Source organism: Pholcus phalangioides, unplaced genomic scaffold, assembly GCF_987345545.1.
Source record: "Pholcus phalangioides strain wild (caught in Gottingen) unplaced genomic scaffold, Ppha-v1.0 ptg000008l_1, whole genome shotgun sequence".
NCBI lineage: Eukaryota > Metazoa > Arthropoda > Arachnida > Araneae > Pholcidae > Pholcus > Pholcus phalangioides.
In genome coordinates, this window is record NW_028301601.1 from 54,133,546 (window position 1) to 54,155,657 (window position 22,112).

Consider the following 22,112-nt stretch of genomic DNA (forward strand, 5'->3'; position numbering starts at 1 on the left):
ATATTTAAGACGGTCTTAACGGCATTTGGTTTGTGGATTGGTTTCTATAAGCAATCCAAGCAGATAATGTATTGGGACTTCCTCTAAGATCGACACCACATATTTAAATTTTTTTTAATCTATACTGTAATACTTCCTATTAGCTGCCCTACTGCATCAGCCTGCTGCTGGCCTATGGCCTGCAACATCCGAAATAATTTCAATGCAATTTCCCTATCCTGCAAGAACAATGTTGTGGACATTAGAAAAAAAAAAATTCTAAAAGGACGTACGACCACATTTAAAGCAATTTAAATCCGTTTATTTGAGACTCTCTGCGTCTGCTGATTTCTTAGAGAAGTGTAATAAATTCTCACGCAAGTCTTCACTTTGAAATGTCCATAACCCGGGCGGCAGGTAAGCTCAAGCCACCCCTGTATTGGGACTTCCTCTAACACATCTTTAAGTTTTTTAATCGATACTGTAATACTTCCTTTTAACTGCCCCACTACTTAAGCCTGCTGCTGGCCTGCAACATCCCAAATAATCTCAATGCAATTTTCCTATCCTGCAAGAACAATGTTGTGGACATTAGAAAAAAAATTCTAAAAGGGCGTATGACAACACTACATTTAAAGCAATTTAAATCCGTTTATTTGAGACTCTCTGCATCTGCTGATTTCTAAGAGAAGTGCAATAAATTCTTACGTAAGTCTTCACTTTGTAATGTCCATAACCTGCTCAATGCGTCTCTTTGTATCTGTCAACCTAAAATTTATGGTTTTTAGTGTTGATAATACGCATGCAAAACCAATTCAGCGACGCATTTTTCACAATCTACAAAAATCTTGTGGATTTGATAGATAGAAATGATGTCTAAATGCCAAAGATTTGGACTTTGAACCAAAATGAAAATGTCAAATAATTTAAATTGTGCTTCGTATAAATGAAATATTTTAATATTGAAAGCTATACATAGAGGAGATTAATCGTAAACATAGTCAAACGTCTCATAAATGTGAAATTTTGACATAAAACTGGTAGTAAGGCGCGAATCTCCTTGCTTACAAGTGGAATTTCAAGGCATTTACGTACAACCGAGCCCCTCTTGGCCATTTTTCTTTTTTTCTCCCCACCCTTAAAAATAACAGGAAAAATAACAGATTTTTTTTGGTAGGAATACAGCCAACCCCATTATAATGAACTCCGAGACCGGAGTAATAAAGAAATTTCGTTACAAAGGAATTTCAGATTTTTATATTGTTCCTATGTAAACTTATCCGGGGGGATTAGAAAAGTCTTCGTTAAAACGATTTTTTTTCCGTTATAACGTTATTCGTTAAAACGATAGTCGACTGTATTTCGTCTCAAACTATTTTTTTACGTGAAGGCTGCATGGGTAACAGGACGTATGGCACTTTACTGGCGAGCCGTTAGTCTTAAAGACATACCCAACTAGAAAAAGTATCCAAATCACGTGTTCAACTCAGATATGCCATTCATGTTGTAAAGGGGTTGTATAGTTATAAAATAAAATAAAAACAACTTTTTATACCGTCCCCGTGTGCCAAAGAACCCAATTAAGAAGTTGTTGCTCTGTCTTTCCCGATGCCAACTAAAATAATTTCACGTTTCTAAATGCAATATTCACCGAGATATGCGAATTGAAGAAATTTGGGAAAAAACGGCATTAAATGCGGGTAAAATGGTTTCCCCTCATTTAACGCTGTTTTCTTCCAACTTTCTTGGAATATCTCAGCGAAAATTTGAACTTAGACACGTTGAATTTTTTTGTCGGAGACCGGGAAACAACTTTCCAATTGAGTTTTGGGGCACAGGGTGTCCGCATAAAAAGTTAAAATTTTTATTTTTATACAAGATATACGGAAGACTGGATGTCGTGAAGATATTTATCATTTGAGATGTTAATTTTTTTTTTAAGGAAGGAAAAAACTCATCTCTGCCTCTACCGGGAGTCGAACCCGGGTCCCTCGATTGCCGGACGAGTGCTCTGACCACTAAGCTACAGAGGAGATAGAGATTTTCCTTCGCTAGAGCGTATATATGCCGAACGGAACCGTGCAATGGACGGTGAAACCGATCAGCCAACAGCTCATGGACGACGAGCCACCAGAGGGCTATATATATGACATGAATGTCGCTCTCCACTTGTTAATACTTGTTAATACAAGGACGGTTTCACCGTCCATTGCACGGTTCCGTTCGGCATATATACGCTCTAGCGAAGGAAAATCTCTATCTCCTCTGTAGCTTAGTGGTCAGAGCACTCGTCCGGCAATCGAGGGACCCGGGTTCGACTCCCGGTAGAGGCAGAGATGAGTTTTTTCCTTCCTTAAAAAAAATTAACATCTCAAATGATAAATATCTTCACAACATCCAGTCTTCCGTATGTCTTGTATTAACAAGTGGAGAGCGACATTCATGTCATTTTTATTTTTATAACTAAGTAACCCCTGGCAATATGAATCAAATATCTGAGTACAACACATTATTCGGGTACTTTTTCTAACTGGAATTATGCCTCTAGGACCAATGGTTCGCCAGTTAAATGCCATATGTCCCGTTACCTTTGCGCCTTGTATATTAAATATAGTACATACTATTATGTGAAATATTGTGTTGTGTTTAAGCCAACTCGCACGTTGCTTCGTTCGCCTGCGAGAGAGCGGCCATATTACGAACCAAAAAGGCCACTTGAAGGCAGCTTGTCATCCAACGAAATATAAGATTTTCACCGTATCGAAATTGACGTCAACAAATTCATAATTTTCTTATTTGAAAATCTGATTAGGGGTCATTACAGTATTACGTCCGCATCGACGGGAGGGAGGGGGTTTGAAGGTTGCTTACGTCATCAACCACCCCTTTTTGAAGATACGAAATATTCTAAGCTGCTGATGAAATTTTGCTGGGGGAGGGGGGGGGGGTCAAAAATGGTTGAAAATCTGCTTACGTAATACTTGAATGGCCCCTTATTTATATTTTCCGATTGGCTTGAAATCCTGATAATGAATCATTATGTTCACATGAACAGTTTTGTCACTGCGTTACGCAATGTCAAAATCCGTATATACCGGGTGACTCGAAATGTTACGACGTCCGCCAATAGCAGTTGTTTTTTTTTTTTTTTTTGCCTTGTAGCATTTGCCGCGAATTCACAATGTCACTAACAATTTTAAGCGAATTAAAATTAATTTAATACTCTAGAATACTTTAAGAAATTCATTTTTAAAAATATTGTTGGTGCTGCTACCTACTTTCAAAATTAGAAGTGCCTTATGTGGTGATGACGAAGCTCAGCTATAAAAAACTAAATTCTCTCATTCAGCTTTGCTCCTTATAAACAAAGCTTATAAACTGACCTGAAAGATCAAATTCCAGTTCAGTAATTTTTTCAAGACCCAAAGAGACATCCAAAACAAAGGACCTCCACACAAGCAGACGACAGGTAAGATCGTAAAAAGTGAATTTTTCCACACTGCACTTTATAGTAATGTGCTGCCATCTAATGTCAAATTTAAAAGTGACTCATGTGGTGATGAGGAAGTTCAAAGTGAAAAAAACTATATTCTTTATTCCCCTCAGTTCCTTATAAACAAAGCTCGTGAACTGAACTGGAAATTTAAACTATAAGTTCGGTTATTTTATTTGAGCATAAGGAGACGTCCAAAACAAAGAGCCTCTTAATGAGCAGACGACAGAGAAGAAGTCGGTTCCCTACAAGCTAAGCTCACAAACAGAACTGGAAGTTCGAACTGCCAGTTCAGTAATTTTTTCAGGACACAAGGAGACGCCCAAAACAAGTAACCTGGAGAGAAGCAGACGACATTACTGGTCGGACTTATTACTGGAGGGAGCATCCAGCCACCGCGACTGCAGCGACATCAAATGCAAGGAAATTACGTGACTCGGTCAAAACAAAGTTCCCGCCTGGCAATTCGGCCATAGAAAGGTACAGTTCGGTCTCTAAATATTGCGTTTTAAAGATTTAAAAAAAGGATAGAGAACTCATCTAAGGATGAAAAAAGATTAAATCATTTCTTTCATCATTTCTTGAATTTTCATTCATCAATTCTGGATTTTTCTTCATTAATTCTGAAATTTTCCTTCATTATTTCTTGAATATTCTTTCATTAATTCTAGAATTATTTCCTTTATTAATTATTATTTCTTTCATTACTTCTCAAATAATTGCTTTCATCAATTCTGGATTTGCTTCTTTCATTAATGCTGAAATTATTTCTTTTATTAATGCTGGAATTATTTCTGTCATTGATTCTGAAATTATATCTCATTAATTCTGGAATTATCTCTTTCCTTCATTCTGGAATATTACCTTTCATTAATTTTATTATCTCTTTCATTAATTCTGGAATTATCACTTTTATCAATGCTGTAATTATCTCTTACATTAATTCTAGAATATTTTCTTTCATTAATGCTGAAATTATCTTTCTTTAATGCTGAAATTATAACTTTCATTAATTTTGGAATTATCTCGTCGATGCTGAAATTATTTTTTCATTTATTGTTTTAAACTCCTAATTTTACCATAGGGGTCATTCAAGTATTACGTCAGCATCGAAGGGGGGGGGTTCGGATTTGCTGACTTTTGATGACAAGGGGGTGGGGGGGTTTGAAGGTTACTCACGTCACCAACCGCCCCTTTTTGAAAATATGAAATATTCCAAGCTGCTGACGGGGGGGGGGGGGGTGTCAGTGTTTTGCCGACTTTTGCTGACAGGGGGGGGGGGTCATAAATGGCTGAAAATCTGCTTACGTAATACTTGAATGACCCCATAAGAAAATAACAGGGGATCGTGTTTGTTTTCACCGAGTCACGTGATGTTCCGACGAAAGATGTTGGGGGACTCAGCACTGCCAAGGCGGAGACCGCTGACGTCATACTCTCTCCGGACGGGGCTATTCGAGGCAACTCATGCGATGATGAAAGAGAAATAGAGTTTTCATTTTTTTTTTTTTGGCATAAAATTTTTTTATGCAACGAAAATTTTGGTAACAAAATTCGTACATTTGCAAGAATCGATTTTCATGTAGAAAAAATAATTATTTCTTTCCACAAAAACATTCGGACAATATGGATGATCGAACAAATAAGTGAATACACGGATTATGTGGTCTTCAGATAGGGTTACCAGATTCAAAACTGAAAAAGGAGGACGCCGTGTGCGAACCTTAGGCAGTGCCGTCTTAACGCATGCTTTCCCCACCCCGGGCCGTGACCGAAGGGCCTCAAGAGAAGAGGTGCCTCAGAAAAACGAGATGTAGTTGAATTTTTCAGGTAGGGCATCCAAAAAAATCCCTGGGCTCGGGGGCCTATGATGCTCTTAAGACGATCCTACCTATCAGCCCCCATCCTTGTGGGGGGGGGGGGGGTCATGGAATTCCAGCACTTGATTCCTTTACTTCTATTAATTTACATTAATTAAACAAAAAACAGCAATTAAAAATTCGAAAAATGATCAAAGTTATCGAATTGCAACGTATATTTGATAGAGATGATGAAGCAAACACAAATTTTTGTCATACTTTTAAAGTATGACAAAAATTTGTGTTTGTTCAATACGGTTCGAGCCACGATGAAGTGTCAGCATGTGAACCACACGCTAATTATTATTAATGATTTATGAATTTTGTAAAATTAATTTTTAAATGCGATTTCCTCTCAGTGGATCGTGCTTGATTACGATCCAGAACATCAACGCGTTCCTGAAATAATGAAAAAAAAAAGTTAAAGAATGCGTTCTTAGTGAAAAATAATTTCCCCTTCAAAGTTATGTTCGTAACTCGAGGAGCAACTGCATAAAATGTTTTTAGAGGGGTCGCAAAATGTGTTTTTGCATTGGGCCGCGAAATTCTCCCAAGCCCGGTCTCCGATTTTTGAATTTAAATACCTCAGGGAATAATGCAGTTAACAACATGTAATGTCTTTGTTGGGCGCAGAAAGAGCAACAACTGTCTGATTGGAAGTTAGAGGACTGAAAGGGGGAATCGTATAAAAATTTAAAATTTTTTTATTTTGTGTGTACACTGTATTTTCATTTTCAAAACTCGTACAGGGTGACTTTTGGTCACATTTTGGGAATTTTTAAAATTAGAACCATGCCACTATGACGAACAGTTGATGAGATAAAGGCTGTAACACACCACTCCAAGGAGAAATCATTGAATGTTAGAATTACCATAATATTACCAATAGGAAGGGCCGCAAATAGTGGGGGGGGGGGAAGAGCAGGTGGGTCTGGTGCGCTGGGCGCATCACAAAAGGGGGCGCTAATTTCACCATTCAACTTACCTTTCAGCATTACGAAAGTTAGATAAAAATTATGGGAGAATCACGGCTAAATAAAAACTATGCCGTGATTTGGTCTCTCGAAAGTCTTATAAACGAGGTTCTCTCTCTCCCCACTTGTATTTCTTTTCTATCATTTCCCCCTCTTTGGATGTGAAGACCACCCAATGTCCGAATTTGAATTGTTTTGTGCTACACATCTATCTATATTGCTCTAAAATAGAATGTGTGTTTTAACCCCGTCATCTGATAACAACCCCGTAACTTTAGATCATATTTTTCCAAACTTTTTGTTTCTCTCATCGCCCCAATCCAAGTGAATCCGTAGCTTCTATCGCCCCCCTGGACCATTTCATCGCCCACCAGGGGGCAATATTACCCACTTTGGGAAACACTGCTTTAGATCCTTTCTACACTGCCAGGGTCATATAACTATATATCGCTTTCACTTTAAAAAATGAGCATAAAAAAAAATCGTCATATATCTTTCACCTCTGCCATCCTCCATCTGTTCTTTGCCTGACCTTTTATCAGAGCGAAACACCTATTCCATAGAAGTTGGTCCCTGGAAAACTTCTTTTCAGTTGAACTTTTCTTTCTTGAAAAAAAAGATGTAAAAAATTGGCCTCGCAAATGGCGAAATCTTTTTGTGCGAGTTTTTTCTTTGACTCCCTTCATATTGATAGGGTTTTAAGTTGAAGCTGCCTCTGGAAAACAAGAAAAGGGCTTTGGCCCCACCAGTGGTCATTTTCTATCTTCACTGGTGGGGCAAATAGAAAGGCTAGTGGGGCAAAATCCCCACCAGTTAACATGTAAAAAAAACTCTTGCAAAGTTTTCAATGCATTTTCATGAAATTTACAGAAAAAATGACGCAATACACGAGACATACTATACAGAAATTTAAAATGTGACAAATCATTATTCAATGGGATATATGTATTTTTAGTAAATGATTATTAATTGCGTATGCGCAAGAAATATAAATTTTATTTTTCATAATTTGATTGCCAGACATATTGTGCAACTTATATGAAAATTCAGAAAGGTAAACACGGTATTGTGAGCAGTAATTTCAAAACGTCCTGAAAGTAACTGAATATTAATGGATTTTGTACAAATTGGTATATTACTATTTGCTTTTATTTCATTTTTGACTTCAGTTTTTTTATTTTGACATCATACATGCTTGTTATGCTAAAACACTTCTCTTACATAGCATCAGACATGTGTTTTTGCTTATTCGCAAAATACTATGTGGAAATTCTTGAAATAAACAAATAACAGCAAATAGTCATATACCAATTTATGAGCATAGACAACCCGCAAGATAACTCCTCATTCTAGCCAAGGGTTGTAGAGAACTTGACCTTATATTTATAAAATTTTTGTTCAGTATAAATTCACAAAAAAAAAAAAAAAAAAAAAATTAGCCAAATAAGTAGAAATTATCTTGCTCCTGGATGGGGAAGAAAATATGATAGGGGAGGGTATGGGCGATAAAAGGTTAAGAAACAGGTTAGAAAACTTTTGGACTGAAGAGGAAAAAACCACCAGAAAATTCAAATCTAGAACAGATTAACGATGAAAGGAACAGTCCCAGTACTTAAAAAAAACCCTTCATATGTACCATATGTAAATATTACATCAATATTTTAATAAATAATATCATAAATATGCAAAATGCAATAACAACACAACAACAGTTTCTTTAAACAAGCTAAATAATTTTTTTTATTAACAAGGCATTTCACATCCACCTTAAAATCAAAACAATAGGTTTTTTTTCTCGTTCTCTTTCGGCAAAAAAAGCCTTCGAAAATAAGGTTTTTAAATTTCAGATAATTCTTGTGCCTCAATATTTCACACTACAAGAGATGCGATAAAAATAATAACTCGAAACATATTGATTGTGAATCAGACATCAAAAAACTCAAAAATACATTTATTTATATACAAAACCGTATTAGTCAATATTGGTATACAAACTGAATGTCTAGTGCTGTGCTAACTACCTCACCCTACTGAAAACTGGCAAACAACTTCTTAAAATGTCATTCAGAATGAAATAACAGTGAATGAAAGAAACGTAAATATGTAGAGCAGGGGTGCATAACCTTTTATGCCAGCAAAATATTTTCTTTAACCCTTAACTGGCGTGGTTGGGCCATTTTGCCCCTCGCATTCTTCATCTTGTCACACCCTTGAGAAAGAAATGCATCTGGACCATCTTATTTTCAGTACCTTTCATGCTGGAAGTTTAACATAATAAATTTGCCAAACATGTGTATTCTTTTTCTTCCCTCTATATCATTGATCAATGTTTCCGTGAGGTCAAGATGGCATCATGATGCACAACAGCAGTTAAGGGGAAAAACAAAAAGTTTCCATTCAAACAATGTGATATGTACATACAAGGCCACAACTACAAACAAAAATTTTTTCTTTTGCCCGGGGCTAACATGCATTTCTGACAAACAAAGAGTGAATTTCACGCCCCAATAATCCGGTGCCTGGGGCACCAGACCCTCCTGTTCTCCCCTAGTTGTGGCCCTGTGTACATAAGCAAATAGATACTCGAGTAGCCATCTCGCATACTCTGGCTGCAGACCGAGGTCATGCATGAATAACTGAGATATATATAACCTATAAACAAAAAAAAAACGAGACCTGACGAATGTTCAATACTGCTCCTGTACTTTCATGTATTCAGGTTGTTTATGTACATTTTCACACACTGATTTCTCTATGAGATAAAGTTAAGCTAATTATTTTCTCTCGATAAGTTTCATCAAACTATTTCAGCTATTTACTGTATCGTTCATGGATGATAACACACACATGTACAGCTATAATATAACTATATTGATGATTTAAAATGTCAAGAAAAACAAAATCGTCACCAAACAAACACTAAGATTGAGGGGAAAATTTTTTCCTGCCAAAAGTTTCATCTCATGAAAAAAATGAATTTTGCAGACCAACTTAAATCAAATTATGCATTATATTTCTATACAGTGTTCAGCAGTACTTTAATTATATATCTTAAAGGCAATTCATTACTGCTGCTGAATGTGAAACATTTGAATTTATTTAGACGAGGGAAAACATGATTCTTACTTTGCCATGAGCTGCCAGTGTAGAGGGGGAAATGGCACACCCTGATCTGCCCAGGATTGAATAGTAAGGGCTGTTACATGCTTTTGCTGCTTTGACTCAGTGGGGGGGGGGGGGGGCAGTCTTGAAGCTGCTGCATGACGTCATTGCTCTGATGCTTTTTATCACCTGCTGAATTCATGCGGCTTATTTTACATTTTAGTTGCTTATTTTACTGTTTTAAGTGATTAGTTTCTTGTTGACTGTGTTGTTTTAGCGGCAGTGGTGTGTGAGTGTGGTATTTTGGTACTTCATTTTGATGATTCTTACGTTAATTATTGTTAAAGAAATATGAGTTGTTGTTTAATGGTCAAGCTCATCCTGACACATGAACACACCAGGACCTGCTAATCATGTTCTTGCTGAAGAATGATATCAAATCATAAAATTCAACAGGTACTTCTGGGCAGGCACAGATCCAGACCAATATGTTGGGGAAGGCAAATTAGTAGAAGTAAATGCTGTATAGTGTCGAGTTTTATGGGATAGAACAATTATTTATCATTGTCTTTCTGGCTCTTAGGGTGGGTGCATCTCCCCCCCCCCCCCAGATCCATGCCTGTTTCAGGTCCAGTTCTGGTAATGCCATCTGGTAGTAATGAAGTCAACCCATCTAAAAGTCAAATGAAACCGCAACGAGGCAACTAAAAGTTATTATAAAGTTCAGTACATGATTGAAGTTATCTGTCTCTAGTTGGCTTTCAATCAATCCAATAAAATTTAAACTAATGTTTGAATTTTAACTGCAATGGATCTGAGAAAAGTATCCTTAGTTACCTTTTAAGACACGTGACAAAATTTCTTAATTTCAATTTTTAAATGGTAGAAAGAAGCAAACCAAAGAATACATAGATACTAATCACAATAATTGAAAAGATAATTTTGGAAATAATTCAGTAAAATGAGCAGTTTAATGATTGTAAATTACCATAATTAACAAGGTAGCAAAGCAGGCTTACTTCTGTCAGAGCAATGATGTCACACGTTACGCCAGATGGTACAGATTCCTGCACATAATGAGACAACCCTTACTATATAGCCCAGAGATGTACAATTTACTCATGCTTATCAGGAACCCGATCCATATCTGCTCTTATTATGACAATATACGAATAAAAGGGAAGTTTTGCCATTATCGATATTCTTTTCTGAAAACAAGCATTAGGTTTTCTCCAAATATTTGGAGGAGGATACTGATAAGGGAGATCACCTCCTTCAGCATTGGATGACAGCATTTTCTACTTGTGATGGTGCCGATTTAATGAAAAAACTATCGTTTCTTTAACTTTAAAATTTATTATGACTTAAGTAATGTTTTCCTTGAAAAAAAATGATGCATTTTCATCTGCCTTTTTTATAATTGATTGGACTCAACTCGAAATCTACTCATTACCAAGTGTAGTTAGTATGCAGTGAAACCTCACTACAATGATACTCAATATAACAAAAAATCCCTCTTCTTCAATATTTTTTTCAAGTATTGTTTGAAAATGCTTATACTCTGTTAAACTGCTGCCTCTCAATATAATGATAATCCCTCTACAACCACTTTTTTTTTATCAGCAGAGTGTCGTTATATTGAGATTTCACTATATTAGTCAATGATATATGTACAAAAAAATAAAAAATAAACGAAGCAAAATAATAATCACCCAAGTCTATGAAACTACTCATTGTCAATGGGGAAAACACTTTTTATTCCGATGTGAATTCAGCAGTTCCTTACCAACTGAAGTATGGCTTAAAGAACTTCGATAAATTAATTGTCATTGCTGAAATATCCTCATGAATAATATGAACATGCTGAAATATATATTCAATTATATAAATAATTCTTTTTGTACTCCCTTCATCTTCCCCATTAAAAAAAGGGAGGAGGGGGGGGGGAATATCTAGCTAATGACCCCACTAAAACACCTTCCATTTTTAACATTATCAAATGTAAAAAAAGAGGGAAAAAACAAACAAATCGTCTGCATCAAAAATGAATTTGCATTGCCACCATCACTGAACAAAAAATTTAGTAAACATGCTATAGTGTTTGCATATCCCAAGCATAATGTTGATTGGTCGATCGGCCAAAGTCTTTCCTATGAGTGGAAAGTGATTTTTGAAATTTTTCTCTCCTTCGTGTCATGTGACCTTAAGAATAATTTTTTTGGTAGCGTTTTTTTGGATTATTCTTAGTCATTCTTATGAACCTATGCTTATGATTTGGATGTAATGAGAATACGCATGAGTAGACAGTAACACCACTGGACCTAGCACTACTGTTAGACACTAATCAGCAATTTCCTCGCTGAAAACCCACAGCGGTGTTAGTATAAAGTTGGAAGTTAGTTAGCACAGGAGTGCAATGGAAAAAAATTGATGTGGTTAATTAAATCACGATTAATTTACCAACACAGTACCTTATTACCAAGAATATAAAGTCTGTCTCCCTTCAAATTCACATTCTGCAATGCATTATTTGCCATAAAAAAAAAAAATTCAAAATGCTGTCAATTAAAACTGGGACAAATTCGGCCGATACAGGATATTGACAATATAAAATTTTTACACCAGACTCATTGAAGTAACTCAATAATGGCTCAAAGGACATTTTCCCTCCTCTTTGCTACTTGGTAAGATATTTTACTATACGTAAAAATGTCAAGAGATACCGTTTTTGAAGTGAAAGAAATAGTTCAGATGATTTTAATGTTTTTTCAGGTAGAAATAAGAAAAGGCAACAATCTTGAAAAATGTAAATATTATAAATAAATAGAAGAAAGAATAAAGCGAACGAGATCAAGATAAGATTATGAATCAATTCTGTTCGCGTGTTCCCTTAACAGTTTTAGGCTCGTCCATAATAAAGGCAATCTTGTAATAAAAGTTATACAATATTTATATATACATAGGGATTCTCATACTTTTTAAAATTCTGAACTCAACAAGTACAGATACATAAATTATGTATGCTTCATTAAAGAATAGTTAAACACAGAGAATACATGTATCCGATTGTATGTAGGACCCCCACATAGATATTTTTGCATTGTACAACTTGCACCGATTTGAAAGGTTTGTTGTTATTTGCTCCTCAGATTAACTCGGAGCATGATCAGATGTGTCTGTTCAACCACATGATTCCCTTAAGTACAAAATAAACTAATCCAAAAGAATATAAAATGATTTCACGGTTGTTCCGAGCCTGATTCTCTAGCTCCAGCTGGGCGATACGTTTCCTCATCAACTTCATTTCCGTACTAATCAGTTTCAACCCCTCCTCTGGAGCGTGGTTGAGACCTAAAGGCGATTCGTTTATACCAGATATGCTGCAAAAAAAAGAAAAGGAAATTATTTTTTTCAAAAAAAAACAGGACACTAAACTTTCATGAAATTCACATCAGTGCCATAAGCTAGTCTGATTCTCACTGTATATATGACATAGCTGCCAACTTTAGGAGGATAAAAATTAAGGAAGATTTTCTTACAGACCCGAATTCTGTACAAAAACCATAAGCAGACAAATATAAAAGGGATTTTCTGAAGAAAAAATGGTTTTTAAAAAAAAAAATAAAGTAAGGATTTTTCACTCATAAAAGTACTATTGTAGGAATTTCTTTCCTTTGGAAGCACATAACCAGAAATTCCAATCAGCTAAAAGTCACAGATTTCTGCAAAAAAAGTAGGGTGAATCATGTCTTTTCTACATTTAAACCAAAATCAAGCCATCAATCGAACCAAAAAAAAAAGAACAAAAAAACAGGGCAGATAGACTAAATGGGATGCATGGTCATCTATGACATGTCCCATCTCATCCATTAGATTGTGCAGAGGCCAAACTGATTCACTGGCTGATAGCAGGGTTTTTATCGGTTTAATACCCGTATATTTACCAACTGAGTTTAACTGCAATTGCAGTTTAAAGGATTAGAGATTTATACAGATTGGTTAAAACCCAGAATTTAACCAATTCGTTTCTATCTCTAATCCTTTAACCTGCGATTGCAGTTAAACTCTTTAGGTGAATTCAGCTGTTAATCACAGCTTGGTTTAAACTGTGGTTAAAAGTGGTTTAAACTAGCCTGGTCAATATTAATTTTGGTCAGTTTCACTTCAAATGGTCAAAACTCAAACTTAAAATTTTTTTACATTAATTCTCGAAAAGAAGTCACATGATAATGCCTTAATAACTCAATTAAATTAATGACTGAAAAGAAATGAAGTATATGAATACTTAAATGTACAGTCAAACCTCGTTAGTGCGTCACCCGGTTAACCCGTCACTCCGCTTACCGGGTCACTTTTTGGAAGTCTCAATTGTCCTCTATGGGGTACTAATGTTATTGAACTCCTGATGATGTGTCACTCTACTCCGCTTAATAAGTCACTTTTGCGAAAGCACCCTTTCGAAAATTATCATTCAAATCCGAAACTCTTCGTACAATATACACGGAAGTTCGTCGTTCGCGCTTGTTGTGTCAAAGAGATCCACCTCGTTGGGCATTTTGCCTGTTGTGGCATTGTATTTGTATTTATACCTATAGCATTTCTCAAGCAGAAGCCCCTGAAGCCATCTCCATTCCCCCATCCATACCTTTTACTACAGGCTTGTTAACAGAATCCTTCTGTCAACATTAGGCTGTTTCTTATTTGGGAATGGTTCAGCAAGAATTTTTTTTTTTAGAAAGTTGCGGTTTTTGGGCAGCATTAGCTAAAAAAGCAGTATCCATGGCAGAAAAATTTGCCAGGGTTTTTTTTTTTTTTTTAAAGAGGAAAAAATGTTTAATTTATAGGGCGAATTCAATATTTTTGGCTGCTTTTCGAGGTTTGAAACAAATTTTGGCTAGACAATTGTAGAGCATCTATTAACCCTGTTGTTCATTACAGAAAAAAAATCATGAAGTTTATTTTTCTAGTTTTCACGAGACATACACAACATAGTTTTCTGTGTCCGCTCTCGTCTTACTGTCAGAATGTTCTCCAAATGTAAAAAAAAATTGTTCACCATTAGAAACAAAGCAGCGTTAGTGGTTGAGTATGAAAAATCGGGAATGACAAAAGTTGCATTTGCTAAGAAGAAGGGAATACCCCGTACAAGTTTGAACAGTATCCTGGCATCTAAGGAGTTGATTATTTCGGCAGCGCACGATGGAGTTACAAAGCGCAAGAGATTTTGAGATTCAAACTTTAAAGACATCAAATCCTGCCTGCTTGAATGATTCAAGCAAGCTAGGTCGAACAATGTTGCAGTTTCAGGAAGTTTGCTCAAAGAAAAATCATTGGAAATTCCCAGTGAACTTGATGTCGAAAACTTTCATGCCAGCAATGGATGGGTAGAGCCTTTTGAAGAAAGACATGCACTATCCTTCATAAAAGTCAAAGGTGAGTCTGCATCTGCTGATATGTCTGCCATAGATAATTGGAAAGAGACTGTTCTAGACCATCATGATCCGCATGATGTGTTTAATTTAGATGAAACTGGTTTTTTTTTCCGCTTGTTACCCGAGAAGATGTTGACATTTCGAACAGAAAAACACTCAGGTCTGAAGACAAGCAAAGATAAGATAACACTTCTGCTTGGTGCAAACATGACCGGAACCGAAAAACTGAAACAGTTGTTATAGGTAAGAGCGTAAGACCCCAATGTTTTGGCCAAGTTAAATCATTACCGTTAATTTATGAAGCTAACTATAAGTCATGGATGACGTCTAAAATATGGGAAAAAACTCTGGAATGCTTAGATAATAAGTTTCATGCAACTAATAGAAAAGTAGTCTTTATTGTTGATAATTGTGCGGCTAACTGTGAAAGTTAATGGATTGCGATCGATCGAGTTAATTTATCTTCCTCCAAATGTCACTTCTGTATTACAACCACTCGATCAAGGAGTCATCCAAAATTTCAAGTCTTATTAAAAAAAATTGCTACTGAAAGATTTCATCAGAGCGATCGATGAAAAAAAAAGTTCCATGTGAACATACTTGATGCCATGTTCTACGTGCACAAAAGCTGGAACAGTGTCTCTGAAATTATCATAAGAAATTGCTTTCGTCATGCTGGTTTCTGTGGAAATTCTGTCAATGAAAGCGAAGATGACAATGATGACTTAGTCCCTTTTTCCGTGTTAAAGCATCTGCAAAATTGTGGGAAAGGTAAGCCTAATGAAGGAACGTATCTGAATGCTGACGGAAATCTTCAGATATGCGCTGAAAGCAACGTAACAGATATTGTAATATGAACATCAGGAAAGTAAAAACATATCCAATGACGAAACAGACGAAGAATTACCTCCTGCGAAGATGCCTTCCAAACAAGAGGCCATAGATTCTATCGATCTATTAAAAAAATTTGTATCGGGAATGGAAAGCACAAACAGACAGAGACTTCTAATTTCTTTCTTCTTTGGAGAGAAGAATACCTTCTTCAACCACCAATTCCATATAAACAAAACTCGATAGTTTTTTTTTCAGTTTAAAATGAAGAATTTTTTTTCCAACTCATAGATAAAGAATATGTATTTTATTTTCATTCATAATGTTCCAGAAAAAGTAAACTGCTATATAAGAAGACAATATTTTGGTTACCATAAATATGTGGAAAAATTTTCGAATTTTGAAAAATCAAAAAGGTAATATTTTTGTGTTTTCAAACGCGTAATTATGTAGCAAATAAACATTAATTAATTAAGAAACTTGAATAATCAATTTTCATGATTGTGCACGTTTAAATAACTAAAATTTGGTATTTCCTGCACGAATACATCCATAGGAAGGCAGGAATGGGCACAGCTATGGCTTACTCCGTTTAACGAGTCACTCCGCTTACTAAGTCATATTTTTGCTCTCCCAAGAGTGACTCATTAACGAGGTTTGACTGTATATGCAGTAAAACCTCTCTTTTGCAATCACCAGCAGGGACAAAAAATTTGGCCATAAGAGGGGGGTGACTGTTATAATCAGGGGTTTGAAATGCATACTTTTATTATACTAGGGGAAATTATTATTTGGATATAAAAGAGGGATGACCACATCTGAGGGATGTCTGTTAAGAAAAAAAAAAGAGAAAAAAAAGAGGGGTTTTACTATCAACTTCAATAAAGTTAAATTCAGCCATTAAAAAAAAAGAAACCACACACATCCGAAATCTCTCTTTAAAAATTATCAATAAAAATCACAGGGTTGGTAAGGTTTATGGTCCATTATAATAAAAACCAGAGTGTATACACGCACATACACACATATATATTTTACCATATTATCCAAATATAACCCATCACTTCACTGAATACATGAAAATATGACATGAAGTTAAAACAGTGTTGAACAAATCCGACTCCAGGTTGCCATGGCAACTAGAAAATTGGTATTGGCACCTAATGTTTTCTGAATAAGGTTGCTAAATCGGAGTCTCAAAGTGACACAAAATTTTCTAATTTCATTATGCTATGCCTTTTAACATGGAAAAAGAAAACATTATTTAGGACCATTTTGCTTAAGTAAAATACAGTCAGTGCTCCATATAATGACCCCCTTCAGTAAAGTAAAACCGAATCTTAATTTTAAATTCAATATGAAAGAAAACAGTTAAAACTATTGCTTTTCATGAGTTTAAGACAATTTCAATGGTTTTGACCACTTTCAGCTGGTTAAAACAACTTTTGGTCAGAACCTGATTAAAACCAATTTCGACCGACTGAAATTACAACCTTGGCTGTTAGGCAAATTTTGTCTTTTTCTATCACCAAATTGAAACATTTCTTTGTGATTTGAGGCAATGGCAACAATTTCATAGCGCATGACATGTGTGCTGTGCTGGTGGACATCACACAAAAGTCATCGGTCATATCAGAATCTTCCCATTGCCTCTTGGCACGCACAATATACCAAAGGGGGGGGGGAGTTATTAGTAGTTATAATCCTTTATAAATAGTAATACTAACTAATTGCTAGCATGACCCTTCTTTTTATTCGCCGTCTGGTCGACATCAATTGAAGGATATTCATATTCATTGAGAGTAAGAACTCTCGGTGGTGTCTGTATTTCAGGTTTGGCATCAGTCTGTAAATTTGGCTCCAGGCGCAATTCAGGAAGTGGATCTCTGGCAGCTATGTGTTCATTACCACCTGGAATTTCAAAGAAACAAACAAAACAAAAAAATCAAAAGCCATCAAAATCAAGAGGAAGATAGACATTTGTTTTGTCATAAACATGTGAATGTTTAGCTGAAGAAAGAGCATACAATTTTGTCTCCCAATCAGACAATATTGGAGCTATTATCAAAGAATGAGAACTTGGTTTTTACTGTGCTGATATAGCGCATAATTTTATATCTTTCATTATATAATACAGTTTCCCAAACTTTTTGTTCTATCACCCCTTCTTCAGAATTTTTTTTCTCTCATTGTCCACAGCTCAAATAAACCCATAGAATCCGATGTTAAATCTGCAGGTTTGATCGTCCCTTGAACCATTCCATCACCCACCAGGAGGTGATATTACCCACTTTGGGAAAGTATTCTAAGGACAGACTACTTTTACAAATTACTGATAAATATTCTTATCGAAAATAATAAGAATTATTCTCAAGTTATTTATAATAAATCTTCCAGAGAGTATTCTCAAGAATATTTGTAATAAAATTATAATAAATAATCTCTATAAATAACTTGCGAATAATTATTATTTTACAAGTATATTACAACAAGGGCGTAGCCAGGGGGGGGACTTGGGGGTCTGCCCCCCCCCGAAATGTGAGAAAATGACCGAAAAAAGGGAAAAAGATGGCCAAATCTATTGTTCTGTCACTTTGGTTCCCCCCCCCCCGAACGAAATTTCTGGCTACGCCCCTGTATTACGATATATTACATGTATTATTTTACGATAACTTACCATATTCTCTAGTAAGTTAAGATAGTAGTCCTTTAGACTACTAACTTTGTACTTAGGAATATTCTCAAGAATATACTGTATCCCCCCATCTCTCTTCCCGTCAAGAAGACAGGGAATATTGAAGTTTGTAGCCCACAATATTAAAGTTTAAAAGCAAGAAAATGAAACTAACATGGCTTGATTGCACAACTTGCAAAAAAATGGGAGTGACATAGAATTTAAGTGTATGTACATTGAAGAAAACAACAGTTCTGTATCTTCTTAGAATGAAGGTGATTGTATAAGAATAGCTTCCTTCGTCAATCAACTTTGAGTTCTACTCTTTGCAGCACCGTAACTAGGCAGGTGCAACAGCACAGGGCGGGCCTATTTAAAGTGGGGGTCCAAAAATGAACCAGAAGAGGCCTAAATTCAAATTCTTGCACAAGGCACAGGAATGGTTAGCTACGGCCCTGACTCTTTGCTTTGAACTTATTTTTGAAAATTTATCTAATTTTAAATAACTTTTTAAGGTTTTAATTTAAAGGTTTCTAAAATTTTTATAACCAAACTTTTAAAACTTTTCATCATGACCACGAAAATATTCTCGAAGTAAAAGTTCATTGGGGGGTGATTATAGCAAAAATTATTTTGTTGTAAATGGTTCAGGCAATGAAAACTGATTTAAATTTCATAATGTAAACAAAATTAGTGAAAAAATTTAAATTAAATTAAAAGAAAAATGAATACTCCAGATTATCCTCCAATTTTTACATCCAGGACAATACTCTCACCTCACATCTCTAATAATATCTTTGGTAATTTCTCTGAACCATGGTTTCGGCTGTGTGTGTGGAAGCTGATTGTAAATCCCAGGATAATCCACTATGACTGTGATACAGGTCGATGGTTGGGTCATGGCTCTCCTAATCACCAGTAATTCACCAGTCCCCCCCACAGTAACGTTAATGAGAGAAAACCTATGAGAAATAATGGCCAAGGGTTTGTCACTCTTAAACGTTTGTAGGAGAGAATTGGTATAAACTTGGTTAAATCAAATGAGAATGCTTGCTAGCATAGGCAGATTTATGACTTTGCTGCCTATAGGCTATACAAATTTTGCTGCCTTTTACCTGTTTGGGACCTAATTTTCCTGACCACTTGATTCCATGAATCTACCATCAGCTTAGCCCCCCACATATATATGCCTACACATACTTTCACACCCTTTACTCCCATTTTGTCCTTCACATAATTGGTCACTCCAATACTTACACTCTCCCTAGATCGCTTCCATGTTCAGGATCGCAACTCTAAAATTTACTCTTCTGCTCCAGGCCAGTATATATTTTGGCAGCCTTCCCTCTCACTTTTGGGGTCATACACATACTTGCACTGTTTTGGTCGTTCACATGCTTGCACACTCTCAAGGTTACACTTACCCCAGTCCCTTGTTCTCAAGGTTACTTTCAGTTTTTATGATGCTTGCACACTCTATGCGGGTCAGATCACTCATGTCCGCAAGCATTGATCTGGTCCCTCTCATAGTCACCCACTTGGTCCCCTGCTCTCCAGACAGAGGTAGATTTTTGTCATCCTTCTCGCCCCAAAAGCAGAATATGCCGAAATCTGTGACGTACGTCGCAGAACAATCTGGAAGAATTTTAAGAAAACACTGTTATGTAAAAAAACACCATCATGGGAACTTTTACTGCAGAACATTTCCACAGCCGAGATCTCGCTGCAGAACAATGCAAAACATTCTGCTTTGGGACTTCTCAAATTTTAATCTAATTTTCTTGACCATTAATTCCTTAAATTTGCAGACCCTCTGAACTTACCCCCCCCCCTGCCTCCCTGTAAAACGGCTCTGCTTCTTGCATGGACGGAGATACGGGAGTCGTGGGGGGGGCAGCCCCCCCCCCAGCATCACAGGTGGAGTCGACTGATCTAATGTATATATGAGCTGACATCATCATTATCGTGCCCCCCCCCCCGCAGACTTCCAAGTCAATCTCCGCCTATGCCTTCTTGGCGTGAGTAGCATCACTGCTGTGTTAGAGGTGCATTTATGGTTTTGCTGCCTGTGAGCTACACAAATTTTGCCACCCCTCTCTGAATTCCAGACTGATTTTCTTAACCATTCATTCCTCAAATTCACCTCTGAGCAAAAACCAACTTGACCCCCCCCCCCCCCAATCTTATATATCTCCTATGCCTGTATATCTAAGTCACTCTTTTGGTCAATCACATTCTTGCATGACTCCCATGTCCTAAAGCAGGGCCCCTAGGTTTGGATTTTAGGTGAGCCCCCCCCCAAGCTGGACTTTCACAAACACTTCTATAGTGAATTTATAGCATGGAAAAAAAACAACAGAAAAATGATTGTAATTGTCCGAGGCCCTGTTAGTTTTACCCTTGTGGGAAGAGGGGGGGCATGAATACTTGCTGTTTGGTGGACTCTCTTATAGTTTCCACGAAAGTGGGACTGATAGGGCTCCAGCCCTGAGGCCCGGGACAATTACCATCATTTTTCTTTACATGATTTATATTCACTATAGAAGGGCCAGCAAAAAGTCTGGTTTCGGGACCCACCAAAGATCCCAGCCTAGAGGCATTGCTCCAGGATGTGGGATCATGGGGCCCCCTCACGTGCTTGCACACACTATAGGTCACTCTTTCTTTTGGCCCTTCACTAAACTCAACTCTTGCACTCCAGGCCACTCTTTCGCTCATTCATATGTTTACACATGCTCTAGGTCACCTGTTTTATCACTGACTGACCTAGTCGCTCACTCTCTAGGTAGAGACGGATTTGAGGTTTTACGGTCTGTGGTATACAGTGCTACAACTAGGGAGTAGAGGGTGGGTCTTGTGCCCTGGGCGCCAAATGCACCCTTTAACTTAAGAGAATGACCCCACCATATCCTTGAAGCCAGTACTATGGTCAGGGCTATTAGCAATCCGCCCATGGCCCCCATCAGGGGTGGGCTGATAAGGCTCTAGCCCTGGGGCTCGGGATGATTTTCATCATTTTTTTGGTTTTTTCACGCTATAAATTCATCATAAAGGGGCCCGTGAAGGATCCCAGCTTCAGGATGTGGGAACCATGAATCCCTCACTAAGACTTTCGCGAGCCCCATCATATGAATTTTCGGGTGAAATCATAACGTAGAAACTCTAAGCCCTACCTGTTTACCGCTTTTCAGCATTACAAGCCAAATAAAAATATTTCTAAGCATGTGCAGTACCTGCGACCATTATCCTCTCGGGGACATGCATGTAAACTTTGTTATCTTCGACTTTGCTATTTTCTTTAACGGATCCTTCAATAACACTAATCTTATCTGGGACTTGCATCTTGGAACTAATCTGGACCGTGAATTCGGGATCGTAGAAGCTGTCCGCGGAGCCCGAAAACGCACCAGCGTTACTTTTCGGCATCCTTGACTTTTCAAGAGAAATAAACGAAAGCGCAAAATATATATTAAGCTCTTAAACACCGTGCGCTTAAACTAAAAAAAGTTTAATACAGGAAATGACTTTAATAACAACGTTTGTTTACATCGTATTCGCGGTTACGGCCAACGGAAGGTAAATTCCGACAGTTGAACGGGTGGTTACATTCCGTGACCATATTTTATCGAGACAAACACGGGACATTGGTGGATACGGTAAATCTAAATCTCCAATCGTCGGCAAAACAATCACATATTCTTATTGAAGCTTCCAAATTTGTGACATAATTATATTAATAATTATACAGTCACGAGAATTATTTTTTTT

The 22,112-nt window shown here is 36.8% G+C and overlaps 1 protein-coding gene across 1 annotated transcript; it reads right to left on the bottom strand.

Moving 5' to 3' along the window:
• Positions 1 to 8,017: 8,017 nt before the first annotated feature.
• Positions 8,018 to 21,907, bottom strand: Tango11 (transport and golgi organization 11). Its single transcript, XM_089234942.1, has 3 exons — positions 21,578 to 21,907; positions 17,398 to 17,581; positions 8,018 to 12,787 (listed from the first exon to the last, which is right to left on the bottom strand). Exons 1-3 carry the CDS (start codon positions 21,768 to 21,770, stop codon positions 12,574 to 12,576), a joined length of 591 nt encoding a protein of 196 aa, XP_089091068.1. The 5' UTR covers positions 21,771 to 21,907; the 3' UTR covers positions 8,018 to 12,573.
• Positions 21,908 to 22,112: the final 205 nt, after the last annotated feature.